Source organism: Aotus nancymaae, unplaced genomic scaffold (genome assembly GCF_030222135.1).
Source record: "Aotus nancymaae isolate 86718 unplaced genomic scaffold, 86718_ANA_hifiasm-v0.15.2.pri h1tg000043l, whole genome shotgun sequence".
Lineage (NCBI taxonomy): Eukaryota > Metazoa > Chordata > Mammalia > Primates > Aotidae > Aotus > Aotus nancymaae.
The window spans coordinates 11,975,570-11,991,614 of record NW_026988457.1 but is presented as its reverse complement, the minus strand read 5'-3'; the positions used below and the strand labels follow the sequence as shown (position 1 = coordinate 11,991,614).

The window sequence follows — 16,045 nt, the reverse complement described above, 5'->3', positions numbered from 1 at the left end:
TTCACATTAGCTCCAAAGTCCGTTTCACATTTATCCAGTAGTCTCAGATAGCATCTTTGCTTTCTGATACTGATAAGATTGTTCCTTTTAGCAGGAAATGGTGTTTAAAACAGCCAGGCATGGTGGCACGCACCTGCAGTCCCAGTTACTTAGAGGCTGAGGTAGAAGAATTGCTTGAGCCCAGGAGTTCAAGGCTGTAGTGTACTATGATCATACCTGAGAACAGGCACTGCACTCCAGCCTGGGCAACAGAGCAAGTTTTCATCTCTAATGTAATTTAAAAAGAAAACTTTCTAAATTATTAGTCTTCAGTCAATATAAATCTACCAAGTTGTTAAAAGCAATCTATTTTTATTAAACACTCATTGAAACCATGTGCAACACTTCCATAACTCACACAGAAATATATTATAATATATTAATACAGTTAATAAAATATTACATAATAAATAAGATATAACATAAATAAAATTTATTTTCACCCTATGGTGAGTGAACTACACTCACAAGTGTGATGAATCATTATTAATACATTGAAGTTACTGATCTTAATCTGAAATTTTCATATTTTAGGATACGTAAAAGTAACTGAATTCTAATTAATCTCCAATAGAGAAGTTGTTATTCAAGAAAGGGGGATATTTCTATTGGAAAGCCATTCAGGGAAATGTTAATTTTTTTTGTTAAAAAAAGCTAAAGTTCCTAAGATAATCTTCTAGAACAATGTTACAACTTTCTAAGAACTAATATTTGTGGAAGTTACACATTAATACAAATAAAGACCCAGATGCAACAAGAGATATTAGCTAAGCTTTCTATTTAGGCATAGTATATACATATACGTATATATATAGCAAATATATCAACCTAATTCAAAAAAATATATAGCACAGAGCCAGGCATATAGTAAGTTCTCAATATAAGCTAAGTGAAGAGTTTACATACCTCCTTCACTTCCTTGAAAATGCTTACAAATTCTTCATTGATCGCTAAACTTTTACGTTCAATATCTCCACGTAAATTTCTTCGAGTCCGCAGAGTATTTTCAACAAAAAAGGTTGAAAGTGCCTTGAGAGCTTCTAACATCTCCTACACAATTAGTAACACAAGAAAGTTACTGAAACTAATTTTTAAATGTTTTCCAAATCTCAAGACAAAATGTAATGAAATCATTTTCAAATGACTTTTTATTAAACAATCCAAAGAGATGGCCTAAAGAAGCCAGCATCGGAATGCAGCTCCCAGCAAATGAGACGCACAGGGCTAGAGGACTTCACAATTCCAAACGAGGTGCTGGGTTCGTTTCTGTAGGACTGACGGCACTGAAATTAGGCCCAGGGAAGGAGCCACAGGGCGAGAGCTGCCTAGGGGGCAAATCAAGACGGGAGGGTAGGGGGGCACGTCCCCAACTGAAACCGAGGGACTTAACCCCCTTGGCGCTTCGTTTCGGATCCCGTGCTTACCTAATCCCTCCTGCAACCCACGGTCCACGAGAGCCCTGCCAGACAGTGGGGCAACATGCGTAGTCAATGCAAATCTGAGCAGCAGCTACTGCCCGGTGCACCAAGTTGTTGCAGGGACCTGGGCGAGAGTTTGGACTAACACCAGCGGGAGGGACCATCCCACAGAGGGAGGCAGAGTTGAAAGCAGGGAAACAGACCATAAGGCCTGGCAGGCCCCACCTCCACAGAACTCAAACTGAAGCCCTCGCTAGAGAGCTTGGCAGCAAATACACCAGCTTGACCCCAACCAGGAAGATCCAACTGGGAAAGAGAGACGCCATTGGGAAGGCGGGGCCAATCTCACCTGCAAACAAACTCCAGGGAAGGACCATCCACCCAACAACCTGACTGAACCCGAGAGAGCCCAGCAATGCCCTCTACAGGCCAAAAAAGATACAGCTACAACCTCAATAGAAAAAAAGTCCACTCAGACTCCTCCTGAAATCACCAACTTCAAAGATTAAATAAAGGTAGATAAATCCACGAAGATGGGAAAAAACCAACGCAAAAAGGATGAAACCATCAAAGAACAGAACACCTCTTCTCCTCCCAGGGATCACAACTCCTCACCATCAAAGGAACAAAAAGAATGAATCTGACGAACTGACAGAAGCAGGCTTCAGCAGGTAGATAATGACAAACTTCTCTGAGTTGAAAGACCACGTTCTAACCCAATGCAAAGAAACTAAGAACCTTGAAAAAAAGTTAGACGAAATGCTAACTAAAATTTTTAACCAGCTTAGAGAAGAACATAAGCGACTTGATGGAGCTGAAAAACACAGCATGAGAACTTCGTGAGGCATACACAAGTTTCGACATTTGAATCGATCAAGCAGAAGAAAGGATATCAGAGATAGAATATCACATCAATGAAATAAAATGAGAAGGCAAGATTAGAGAAAAAAGAGTGAAAAAAATGAACAAAGCCTCCAAGAACTATGGAATTATGTGAAAAAACCTAATCTACGCTTGATCGGCGTATCTGAATGTGACGGGGAGAATGAATCCAAGTTGGAAAACACTCTTCAAGATATTATCCAAGACAACTTTCCCAACCTAACAAGGTAGGCCAACATTCAAATCCAGGAAATACAGAGAACACTACAAAGATATTCCTCAAGAAGGGCAACCCCAAGGCACATAGTTGTCAGATTCACCAGGGTTGAAATAAAGGAAAAAATCCTAAGGGTAGACAGAGAGAAAGGTCCAGTCACCCATAAAGGAAAGACCATCAGACTCACAGCAGATTTCTCGGCAGAAACTCTGTAAGCTAGAAGGGAGTGGGGGCCAATATTCAACATCTTTAAAGAAAAGAATTTTAACCCAGAATTTCATATCCGGCCAAACTAAGCTTCATAAGTGAAGGAGAAATAAAATCCTTTACAAACAAGCAATTGCTGAGAGATTTAGTCACCACAAGACCTGCCTGACAGGAGCTACCGAAGGAAGTACTAAACAGGGAAAGGAACAACCAGGACCAGCCACTGCAAAAACGTACCAAATGGTAAAGAATAACAACGCAATGAAGGAGCCACGTCAATTAACAGTCAAAACAACCAGCCAGTAACAAAATGGCAGGATCAAATTCAAACATAACAATATTAACGTTAAATGTAAATGGCCTAAATGCCCCAATCAAAAGTCACAGACTGGCAAACTGGATAAAAAGTCAAGATCCATCAGTGTGCTGTATTCAGGAGACCCATCTCACATGCAAAGACTCACACAGACTCAAAATAAAAGGATGGAAGAAGATTTACCAAGCAAATGGAGAGCAATAAAAAGCAGGGGTAGCAATCCTAGTCTCTAATAAAACGGACTTTAAACTAACAAAGATCAAAAGAAACAAAGAAGGGCATTATATAATGGTAAAAGGATCAATGCAATAAGAAGAGCTAACTATTCTAAATATTTATGCACCCAATGCAGGAGCACCCAGATACACAGAGCAAGTTCTTAAAGACCTACAAAGAGACTTAGACTCCCGCACAATAATAGTGGGAGACTTTAACACTCCACTGACAATACTGGACAGATCAACGAGACAGCAAGTCAAAAAGGATATCCAGGACTTGAACACAGATTTGGACCAAGCAGACCTAGTAGACATTTACAGGACATTCCACCCCAAATGCACAGAATACATGTTCTTCTCAGCACCACATTGCACTTACTCCAAAACTGACCACATAATTGGACGCAAATCACTCCTCAGCAAATGCAAAAGAATGGAAATCATAACTAACAGTCTCTCAGACCACAGCACAATCCAATTAGAATTCAGGATTAAGAAAAGCACTCAAAACCACACAATCACATGGAAACTGAACAACTTGCTCCCGAATGACAAATGGATAAGCAATGAAATTAAGGCAGAAATAAAAATGTTCTTTGAAACCAATGAGAATGAAGACACAACGTAACAGATCCTACGGGACACATTTAAAGTAGTGTCTAGAGGGAAATTTATAGCAATAAATGCCCACATGAGAAACAAGGAAAGATCTAAAATTGACAGTCTATCATCAAAATTGAAAGAGCTACAGGAGCAAGATCAAAAAAACTCAAAAGCAAGCAGAAGACAAGAAATAACTAAGATCAGAGCAGAACTGAAGAAGATAGAGACACAAAAAACCCTTCAAAAAATCAATAAACCCAGGAGCTGTTTTTTTGAAAAGATCAACAAAATAGACCGCTATCTAGACTAATAAAAAGGAAAAGAGAGAATTGAATGGATGCAATAAAAAACAATAAAGGGGAGATCACCACCAGTTCCTCGGAAATACAAACTACCATCAGAGATTACTAGAAAAAACTCTATGCACATAAACCAGTAAATCTGGAAGAAATAGATAAATTCCTGGACATTTGCACGCTCCCAAGACTAAGCCAAGAAGAAGTTGAAACCCTGAATAGACCAATAACAAGGTCTGAAGTTGAGGCAGCAATTAATACCCTAGCGACCAAAAAAAGGCCAGGTCCAGATGGGTTCACAGCTGAATTCTATGAGACATACAAAGAGCTGGTACCATTCCTATTGAAACTATTCCAAACAATACAAAAAGAGGAAATCCTCTCTAACTCTTTCTATGAGACCAACATCATTCTGATATCAAAATCTGGCAGAGATACAACTAAAAAAGAAAACTAGAGGACAATATCCATGATGAACATTGATGCAAAAATTTTCAATAAAATACTGGCAAACAGAATCCAACAGCACACCAAAAAGCTTATCGATCACGATCAAGTAGGCTTCATCTGGGGATGCAAGGCTGGTTGAACATATGCAAATCTATAAACGTAATTCACCACATAAACAGAACCAAAGACAAAAACCACATGATTATCTCAATAGATGCAGAGAAGGCCTTTGACAAAATTCAACAGCCTTTATGCTAAAAACTATCAATAAACTGGATATCTATGGAATGTATCTCAAAACAATAAAAGCTATATATGACAAACCCACAGCCAATATCACACTGAATGGGCAAAAATTAAAAGCATTCCCTTTAAACACCGACACTAGAGAAGGATGCCCTCTCTCACCACTCCTATTAAATATAGTATCAGAAGTTATAGCCAGAGCATATAGATAAGAAAAAAATAATAAAGGGAATTCAGTTAGGAAAAGAAGAAGTCAAATTGTCCCTATTTGCAGATGACATGATCGTACATTTAGAAGACCCCATCGTCTCAGCCCAAAACCTCCTTAAGATGATAAGCAACTTCAGCAAAGTCTCAGGACACAAAATCAATGTGCAGAAATCACAAACATTCCTATACACCAATAACAGACAGAGAGCCAAATCAAGAGCGAACTCCCATTTACCATTGCTACAAAGAGAATAAAATACCTTGGAATACAAATAACAAAGGAGGTAAAAGATCTCTTCAAGGAGAACTACAAACCACTGATCAAGGAAATAAGAGAAGACAAAAACAGATGGAGAAACATTCCATGCTCATGGTTAGCAAGAATCAATATCGTGAAAATGGCCATACTGCCCAAATTAATTTATAGATTCAATGCTATCCCCATCAAGCTACCATTGATCTTCTTCACAGAACTGGAAAAAACCACTTTAAACTTCATATGGAACCCAAAGAGAGCACATATAGCCAAGAAAACCCTAAGCAAAAAGAACAAAGCTGGAGGCATCATGCTACCTGACTTCAAACTACATTACAAGGCTAGAGTAATCAAAACAGCATGGTACTGGTACCAAAACAGAGATATAGACCAATGGAACACAACAGAGGCCTCGGAAGCAATGCCACACATCTACAACCATCTGATATTTGACAAACTGGACAAAACCAAGCAATAGGGAAAGGATTCCCTATTTAATAAATGGTGTTGGGAAAACTGGCTAGCCATAGGCAGGAAGCTGAAACTGGACCCCTTCCTTACACCTTATACAAAAATTAACTCCAGATGGATTAAAGATTTAAACATAAGAACTAACACCATAAAAACCCTGGAAGAAAACCTAGGCAAAACCATTCAGGACATAGGCACAGGCAAGGACTTCATGACTAAAACACCAAAAGCAGTGGCAACAAAAGCAAAAATAGACAAATGGGACCCAATTAAACTTAGGAGCTTCTGCACAGCAAAAGAAACAATCATTAAACTGGCAACTAACAGAATGGGAAAAAATTTTCACAATCAACCCATCAGACAAAGGGCTAATATCCAGAACCTACAAAGAACTAAAACAGATTTACAAGAAAAAAACAAACCCATTCAAAAGTGGGTGAAGGATATGAACAGACACTTTTCAAAAGAAGACATATATGAGGCCAACAAACATGAAAAAATGCTCATCATCACTGGTCATTAGAGAAATGCAAATCAAAACCACATTGAGATACCATTTCATGCCAGTTAGAATGGCAATCATTAAAAAATCCGGAGACAACACATGCTGGAGAGGATGTGGAGAAAAAGGTACACTTTTACACTGCTGGTGGGAGTGTAAGTTAGTTCAACCATTGTGGAAGACAATGTGGCGATTCCTCAAGGATCTAGAAATAGAAATTCCATTTGACCCAGCAATCTCATTACTGGGCATATACCCAAAGGCTTATAAACTGTTCTATCATAAAGACACATGCACACATATGTTCATTGTGGCACTGTTTACAATACCAAAGACCTGGAACCAACCCAAATGCCCATCGATGATAGACTGGACAAAAAAAATGTGGCACATATACACCATGGAATACTACGCAGCCATAAAAAATGATGAGTTCGTGTCCTTTGTAGAGACATGGATGAACCTAGAAACCATCATTCTCAGCAAACTGACACAAGAACAGAAAACCAAACACCGCATGTTTTCACTCATAGGCAGGTGATGAACAATGAGAACACTTGGGCACAAGAAAGGGAACAACACTTACAGGGCTAGGCAGGGCGAGGGAAGGGGAGCAGGGGAGGTACAGTGGGGGTGGGGAGGGATAACACCAGGAGAAATGCCTGATGTAGGCGATGGTCGGGGGGAATAGAGACAGCAAACCACTGTGGTATGTATGTACCTATACAACAATCCTGCAGGATACAGGACATGCACATGTACCCCAGAGCCCAAATACAAACTAAAAAAAAAAAATCCAAAAAATATTGAATGACCTTCAAATTACTGAAACATACTTATTTCCTGGACACAATAAGGGCATACTTACTTGTATATAATGTTATATAAACAAGATTATTCATTGCAGAATTCTTTGGAATTGCAAAGACTAGAAATAATTTAAATGTCCATCTCTAAGGGATTGGTTAAATAAATTATGATATACCTATCTACAAAAAAAATTTATGCACTTACATGGTATGAGCTTTGACATATGGTAGGTGAAACATCAAAGCATAGTAACAGTTATGATACCAATAGGTAAAAACTTAAAAGGAATATATACATGCATACTTACTTGCATATACCTAGTTTACACATATATAATGTATACATTAACTATCTCTGAAAGGATCTATTTAAGAATAAGTACTGCAAGTCTCCAGGCTAGGAACTGAATAACTGGAAGCAGAACTTGGAGGAACTTAAAGGGGAAGGCCTCTCTGAGGTGACTTCGAACTAAGGTCCGAGTGGGAGGCACAGTCAGTCATGGGAACAAAGCCTTCTTCAGACAGAACAAACAGTGAGTACAAAGGCCCTAAGTGATAGAAGGAAGCTATGACTGAAGCTATGAGAAATTATTATGATATTAGGCAGGGGAGTAATGTAATATGGATTTATATTTATAAAAGCTTATTCCAACTTTGTAAGGAAAATAACGGTAGCGGGGTGCAAGAAAGGAGGCAAGTAAGAGAAAAAAAACTAAAATAATCCAAGTATGATTTGATAGTGGCTTAGACCAAGATGTCAATAGTACAAATGAAAAAGATATTCCAAAACACAGCACGGTGGCTTACATCTGTAATCCCAGCAGTTTGGGAGGTCAAGGTGGGAGGATCGCTTGGGGCCAGGAGTTCAAGACCAGCCTGGGTAACATAGTGAGACCCCTATCTCTACAAAAACTTAGCCAGGTGTGGTGGCATGTGACTGTAGGCCCAGCTACCTGGGAGGCTGTGGCAGGAGGATCACCTGAGACCACAGGTCAAGGCTGCAGTAAAGCCATGTTCTCTCCATTGGACTCTAGCCTGGGACAGAATGAGATTTGCTTTAAAAAAAAAAAAAAAAAAGCTATTCCAAAAATGTTTTTTCAAAGTAGAACCTATAGGATATGTTTATGGATCTGACAGGAGATATTTTTTTAAAAAGTGACAAGAATCCAAAATTACTTATATGCTTCTTGCTTGATTGGGTAAATAGTGATGTTCTATTTTTTTTATTTTATTTTTGAGACAGAGTCTTGCTCTGTCGCCAGGCTGGTGTGTAGTGGCACAACTTCGGCTCACTGCAACCTCCACCTCCCGGGTTCAAGCGATTCTCCTGCCTCAGCCTCCTGAATAGCTGGGACTACAGGTGCGCACCCCCACATCCAGCTAATTTTTGTATTTTTAGTAGAGACGGGGTTTCACCATGTTGCTAGGATGGTCTCGATATCGACCTTGTGATCCCCCTGCCTCAGCATCCCAGTGCTAGGAATACAGGCATGAGCCACCGTGCCCTGCCCTGGTGATGTTCTTTAGTGACAGTGGAACCAGTTTAGGGAGAAATCAAGAGTTCCACCAATGTTAAGTTCTATGATGTCAATCAGTATCCGATTGGAGGTATAATACAGACAACTGATTCTACAAATCTGGACCTCAGTGGATGTCAGAAACAGAGTTATAAATTTGAGAGTAATCATGCTTTTTACTATTTAAAACCATGAAAGTAAAAGATTTTTCTCATAGAGAGAACATGGATGGAGGAGAGAGCCAAGAACCAAGTCCAGGACATCCCCATAGTACCCTAAATTCTACGGATATACATTTCTACACCTCCACTACTGTATATTCTAGTAGGCTTATCCTTTCATGTTTGTTATGTTATTTTGAAATATTGGCTGGACTGACAAAAATAGTAAAGCTGTTTATATAAATTCAATTTAATATTCAAGAGGAAGCCAAAATACGTTTACAACCATAAATACTTACTGTACCCAAAAAAACCCATAAAGTAAAGCAGTTTCTTTTGACCGTAGCCTTGAAATGTCCTAAGGTTTGGTTCAAAGAAGTGGTCAGTAATGTTGAATGAACGAAATCACAGACTCAGATGCAAATTACAGTTCCACCAGTTACTAGTTATATGACAACCTAGCTGCACTCTCTTCATGCCTTATTTTCCTCATGGTAATAAGGCCATGTTATCTACATCTGAGTAGCAGGCTTAAATGATATAATAAATATCAATATGAGACACATTAAACATTTCATAAATTTTACGATAAAATTAATATTTGTTAAGAAACAGTAAGGGCCAGGCACTCTGCAAAGGACTTCACCTAGAGTCTCTCACTGAGTTCTCAAATAACAACCATGAGAAACTTACGAGCAGTATTCCCAATTCCTAAACAGAAGCTGTGATTAATTAAGGGGCTTACTCAATCATAATGCACAAATTTAGTGGTTCTGTCTAATAAGTGGTGGCCCTAGAGCCCTTCTTTCTTATCGATTACATTGTAATGTTATTTTTTTACACAGAAGAGTCAAATTTTTATTGATAACTTATTTTCATATTCACCTATAAAACTCTCATTTTGACATACGTTCTTCTTTACGTTACACCGTCATGACCAACTTACCTAGCGCCTCGGGGAGACAGAAGAGATAGCTGGGTATGTGAGGAGTGTAAAGGTCAACATAAGTTTCAGAAGGTACTTAAAGCATGCGGACAGTTTATCTTCTTTTTTTTTTTTCTTTTTTGAGATAGAGTTTCGCTCTTGGTACCCAGGCTGGAGTGCAATGGCGCGATCTCGGCTCACTGCAACCTCCGCCTCCTGGGTTCAGGCAATTCTCCTGCCTCAGCCTCCTGAGTAGCTGGGATTACAGGCACGCGCCACCGTGCCCAGCTAATTTTTTGTATTTTTAATAGAGACGGGGTTTCACCATGTTGACCAGGATGGTCTCGATCTCTTGACCTCGTGATCCACCCGCCTCGGCCTCCCAAAGTGCTGGGATTACAGGCGTGAGCCACCGCGCCCGGCCGGACAGTTTATCTTCTAAAGAAATACAGCCTGAGCCCACAAATCATAGCCAGTGCTTAGCTAACAACAACAAAAACCAGTAGATATGAGTTCATTTCAGCCATGGGCAAAGGCAGTTCTTTCGCGCTGCAAATGACTGCAGTTGTTGTCACTTGTCGATGGAAACGCTCCCTTATGCCTACCACTGCTCTCTAGGTTCCCTGACCCCCATTCGGGCTGCCTTATCTTGCAATCTGCTCTTCCGCATCTATTTCCTATTCCGTCCGGTGCTCTCCTCCTCTCTCTCAGCTCACACCGCCAAAAGCCTCCAGGGATGTTTGGAGGGCTCTTTTCGAGGCGCCACAGTTCACCAATCCCATCCAGAGAGTCTTTAAGGTACCTTTTCAAGTGGAGAGAACACCCAGGAAACACCTTCGCTTTTCCGGAGGTTGCTGGGGTCCCCGCTTCTCACCCGCCCGGCGCCCGCAGCGCAGCAGAGCCCGCAGGTCTGGGGTCACTCGCGGCTCCCTCTGCAGCAGAGACGAGGGAGACGGCGGTGGGTCCCTGACAGACGACGCCCCCAGCCCGGCTGAGTCTCGCAGGAACCTGTGACCCCGGCCCCGCCAGCCCCGGTTACCTTGTCATTATCCAGCCGCGTCTCCAGGATCTTATGCAGCTTGCGCGACAGCGGGTTGTTGGTCGTCGCCGAGGTCCCTCCTGACCCATTGTTGAGGCCGTTCGCAGCCCCAGTCGTCGACACTGCGACCACCTCCCCAGTACCCTCTGCCATAGCGCAGCGCGTCCCGCCCCCTGCCACCTCAGCCAGGCAGGGATCGCGGCAGCAGGGCGAGTATTGCGCATGAGCAGATCGGCTGCGCATGCGCTTCGGCCCCGGAAGGCTCCACCGGGTAACCCTGCCTGGGCTCCCAGAAGCTCGACGGGTGAAGACACCGGGACGGGGGGCGGGGACGAGACTCTCAAGTGGGAGGAGAAATTTTATAGGATTAGAAATGACTTTGGAATTTTGAATCTGCGACCTTCTGAGCTAACTAGATGTCACTAGCTAAATGAAGTATGTAAAATCCACCAAGACTTGGACCTGGCATATACATTGTGTAAGTTAACTGAAAGTTTAAATTTGCCTTATCTGAATTCATTTTTTTGGAAAGTATTTATTGAAGGCATAGTATGTGCCAGGTACTCTGGTAGGCACTAGAGAATCTACGTTCTGTGTCTAAGACAGACAGAGTTGTTAATAGATGTTATTAGGTGCTCAGGGCACGAAGTAGTTAATAGGTACTCAGGGCATGAAGTAGTACAGTGAAAGAAAATGGAGGAAAAGGTCCGTTTCACTCAGGGAGGCTTGGAAAGGAGTTGACACTTAAACTGAGATTTGAAAGAGAATCAGAATGTGAGGAGAAATCATTGCCAGGTAGAAGAAATTCCTCAAAACAAGATGAACTCGGCTCTAACACAAATGGACCAGAGCCCATGTAGCTGTAAAGTAATGGATAAGAAAGTAACAAGGTGAGAAAACTTCCCAGAAAACTTTGGAAAACAAACATCATTGGTTTTTCTCCTTTTCTCAGTTTTTAAAATTTGGATAAAAATAAAATCGCTGGGCTTATTTGTCGGAAACACTATCTGGCTCTTGTCATAAATTTTCCTTGTTTCATATATATCTATATACATAGTTATATTGTATATCAGACTTAAGGGAAAATTACCTATAATACATGTCACATAAAGAAAGCACTGACAAAACCACTCATCTCTACTCTAATAAAGAAAAGTTTCAACTATCCAAAAGAAAAAAATATACAAAAAGAAACAATAGGTATGAATTCAATTAAAAAATATAGAGAACCTAGAGGAAGAAAATTTTAAAGTGCTACTGGGAGAACATAAAACTTAAATCAATGAAAAAATATATCATTCTCTTCAACAGGAAGACTCAACATTGTAAGATGTCTTTTCTCTTTTACAGATAAATTTAAGTTCAGTGTAACCAAATTAAAATATCAAAGGTGTACCTAAGTGTATATATCCACATGAATCTTGACTATACAAAATAATAATATAACACAGAGTTTGCCAAAATGTACAATTAAAAGGAATGACAATGTTGACATGCCAAGTCAGGAGGGGTCATGAAATATCACATACTGTATGAATTCTTTATGTGAAATCTCCCAAATAGGTAAATCCATAGAGCTAGGAAGTAGATTAGTGGTATCAGTTCATGGTACAGATTAGATTTTGGAGAGATGAAAATACCCTAAAGCTTAATTGTGGTGATGGTTGCACAACTCTGTAAATATACTAAAAACCACTGAACTGTACACTTTAAATGAATGAATTGTATGGCATGCGAATATCATCTCAAAGCTGTTTTTTAGGCCAAGTGTGGTGGCTCACACCTGTATTCCCAGCAGTTTGGGAGGCTTAGGCAGGGGGATCGCTTGAGTTCAGGAGTTAAAGACTACCCTGGGCAACATAGTGAGACCCTGTCTCTTAAAAAAAAAAATACAAAAACTAGTTGGATGTGGAAGTATGCCTGTGGTCCCAGCTACTTGTAAGGTTGATATGGGAGTATCGCTTGAACCCAAGAGTTCAAGCCTACGGTGAATCATAATCGTGCCACTGCTCTCTACTCTAGCCTGAGTGACAGAGCAAGGCCCTATCTGCAAACTGAAAATAAAAAAAACCTGTTTATTTTAGAAAGTGAATGAGAGGTAAATAGACAAAGTGTTTAAGTAATTAAAAATATTAATTTATATTAGTTTTTTAAAACTTTATTGAGATATAATTTACAGACCATAAACTTCACCTGTTTAAAGTATAAAATATGATAGCTTTTAGTTTATTTACAGAGTTGGCAAATATCACCATCATCTAATTTTAAGACATTTTCATTACTTTAAGAAGAAAACTGTACCCATTAGCAATCACTCCCCATTTTCCCCTCTCTACCGTCTTAGGAAACCACAAATCTACTCTCTGTCTCTGTAAGTATGCCTGTTTGGGACATTTCATATAAACAGAATTGTACGACATGTAATCTTTCATGTCTAACTTTTTCACTTAGCATAATTTTTCAAGGTTCATCTATTTTGTAGCTTGTATGAGTATTTCATTCCCTATTATTGCCAAATAATAATCTATTATATGGATCTCCTATATTTTATTCATTCGTTTGTCAGATGGATGTTTGGGTAGTTTCCAATTTTTGGCTTTTATGAATAATGCCTCTATGAATTTTTATGTGAGAGTTTTTGTGTGGATAATTTGTTTTCACTTTCCTTAGGAAGATACCTAGGAGTAGACTGCTCTTATGGTTAACTCTATGTTTAATGTTTTGAGGAACTGTCAAATAGTTTTCCAAAGTGATTGTCCCATTTTTCATTCCCACTAGCCCTGTATGAGGGGCTCCAGTTTCTCCACATCCTGACTAACACTTGTTATGGTCTGTCTTTTTTATCTTATCCTTCCTACTTACTCCTTGTGATGTGATATCTCATTGAGATTTGGCTTTCCACTTCCTAGTGACTAATGATACTGCATTGTAAGCATTATTTACATATTCTGGATACTAGTCTTATTATTTATTGGAAAATATTTTTTCTACTTTTGTCTTTTTACTTTCTCAGTGGCATCCTTTGAAAAACGATCTTAATTTGATGAGGGCCAATGTATCAATTTCCTTTTTATTATTTGTGCATTTGGAGCCTTATTCAAGAAATTATTACCCAACCTAGATCACAAAAATGCATTCTTGTGTTTTCTTCCATTACATTGGCACAAAATTAATTGTGGTTTTTGCTATTATTTTCAATGGCACAAACTGTGATAACTTTTGCACCAACCTAACAAAATTTTATAGTTTTAGCACTTATATTAAAGTCTATCTTGTACCTTGAACTAAGTTTTGTGTATGGATATTAGGTAGGGACCCAATTTTATTGTTTTAAATATGGATATTCAGTTGTCTCCTGCACCATTTGCTGAAAAGACTATTCTTTCTCCCGTCTGAGCTTTTCTATAGATTGAGAAAAAGCAGATGATAAAATCCACTTTCCATTCGTGATTAAAAAAACAAGCAAACTCTTAGCAATTGAATAGAAGGGGACTTCCTTAATTGGATTGAGAGTATATACAAAACAAAAAAAAAAAACCAATGCAAACATAACACCTAAGGAAATATTTAAAACTTTCTCCTTGACATCAAGAATAAGACAAAAACTGTCCATTATCACTACTATTCAGTATTTCACTAGAGGCTCAAACCAGAATCATAAATTAAGAAAAAAATCATAAAGATTAGAGAGAATAAAGAAAAATTCATACTTTCTGTAGGTGATGCAATTGTGTCCCTAGATAATCCAGAAGGATCTATAGAAAAAACGTTAAAATTAAAATAATAACCTTTTTCACACACATTTTTTTCAAAACTCCAAAAAGCACAGGACCTTGGAATTCAACTAGCTTGCAAAAGAGGTTGTGCAATGCTTTAGTGCCTCATTGCAAAAATATGTTTTTACATTGGTCACGACTTGCTTCATCAGTTATTATTGAAGAGCCTGTAAAGGTGATTAAAAATCTCACATTAAAAGGATATGGAGCTGGGTGTGGTGGCACATGCCTGTAATCCCAGCTCCTCAGGAGGCTGAGGCAGGAGAATTGCTTGTACCCGGGAGGCAGAGGTTGCAGTGAGCTGAGATTGCGCCACTGCACTCCAACCTGTATGAGAAAGCAAGACTCTATGTTTAAACAAAAGAAAAAAGAAAAAGAAATGGTTGAAAGGAGGGCCTTTCCAAACTCCTACTCCTCTCCTTTAGATCAAGCTTTCCAACCTGAGGCACATAGCCTGCATGGATATGGCCTAGGACAGCTTTGAATGCTGCCCAACACAAATTTGTAAACTTGCCTGAAAAGTTGTGGATTTTTTGCAATTTTTTTAAAGATCATCAGCTATCATTAGTGTTAGTATATTTTGTGTGTGGTCCAGGGAAGCCAAAATATTGGACACCATTGTTTTAGATGGTTATTTAAGCTTTCTTGACCTTTGGCTTCTGAAATAAGAGGAAGTCACTTTGTATTAGCTAATGTGGCTTCATCAAAATATAATATGGCATTTATTAAAACTATGTCTAATGAGTCATAGAATGTTCAGCCTTCTACATTTTTCATTGTGTTGATAATAGTAGCTCCCATTATTTAGCAACTATGTTTATTGAAAATTAGGCCCTGTGCTAGAATTTATTGTACACTATTTTTATCTTCACAGCTAACTTACAACATAAGAATGATTATCACATTATCATGTAATTAGTACGCTTATTGATGAGTAAACCAAGACTAAAGAAACCTTTCCAAGGATATATGGCTAATTCAGATAACATAGCTAGGTACTACCTAAGTTGGCATTTAGTTAAAGGGTCGGGCCCGGCACAGTGGCTAACACCTGTTATCCTAGCACTTTGGGAGGCCGAGGTGGGCAGATCGCTTGAGGTCAGGAGTTTGAGACCAGCCTGGCCAACTTTGCGAAACCCTGTCTCTACTAAAAGTACAAAAATTAACTGGGAATGGTGGTGCACACCTGTAATCCCAGCTACTTGGGAGGCTAAGGCAGGAGAATCTCTTGAACCCGGGAGGCAGAGGTTGCAGTGACTCAAGATTATGCCACTGCACTCCAGCCTGGGCAACAGAGAGAGACTCTGTCTCAAAAATAAATAAATAAATAAATAAATGGTTGTATTACTGCTTTCTTGGTTTTGAGTTGTGTACACCTCTCCCTTGGAATGTAAGCAAAAACTTTTTCAGCTAAACATTCAAATGTATTCTTGTTGGTGTTGCCTTGACCAAGTTCTTACTGCCTTCACACTGACACCAGTATTATT

General features: G+C 39.3%; 1 protein-coding gene across 3 annotated transcripts in view; it reads right to left on the bottom strand.

Annotated features, from left to right (window-relative positions):
* The window catches only part of COG6 (component of oligomeric golgi complex 6), a 140,513-nt gene that overhangs the window by 101,872 nt on the left and 22,596 nt on the right, over window positions 1-16,045 (bottom strand). Inside the window, exons 1-2 of one of the 3 annotated variants that reach the window (XM_012469843.2) lie at window positions 10,783-10,998; window positions 946-1,089 (exon numbers count right to left, since the gene is read on the bottom strand). In XM_012469843.2, the coding sequence (XP_012325266.2) occupies window positions 946-1,089; window positions 10,783-10,935 (297 nt within the window). In that variant the 5' untranslated portion in view covers window positions 10,936-10,998. Of the gene's footprint in view, window positions 1-945; window positions 1,090-10,545; window positions 10,564-10,782; window positions 10,999-16,045 lie in introns of those variants that run through there. The other 2 variants (XM_012469845.2, XM_012469844.2) reach the window with 2 other exon arrangements.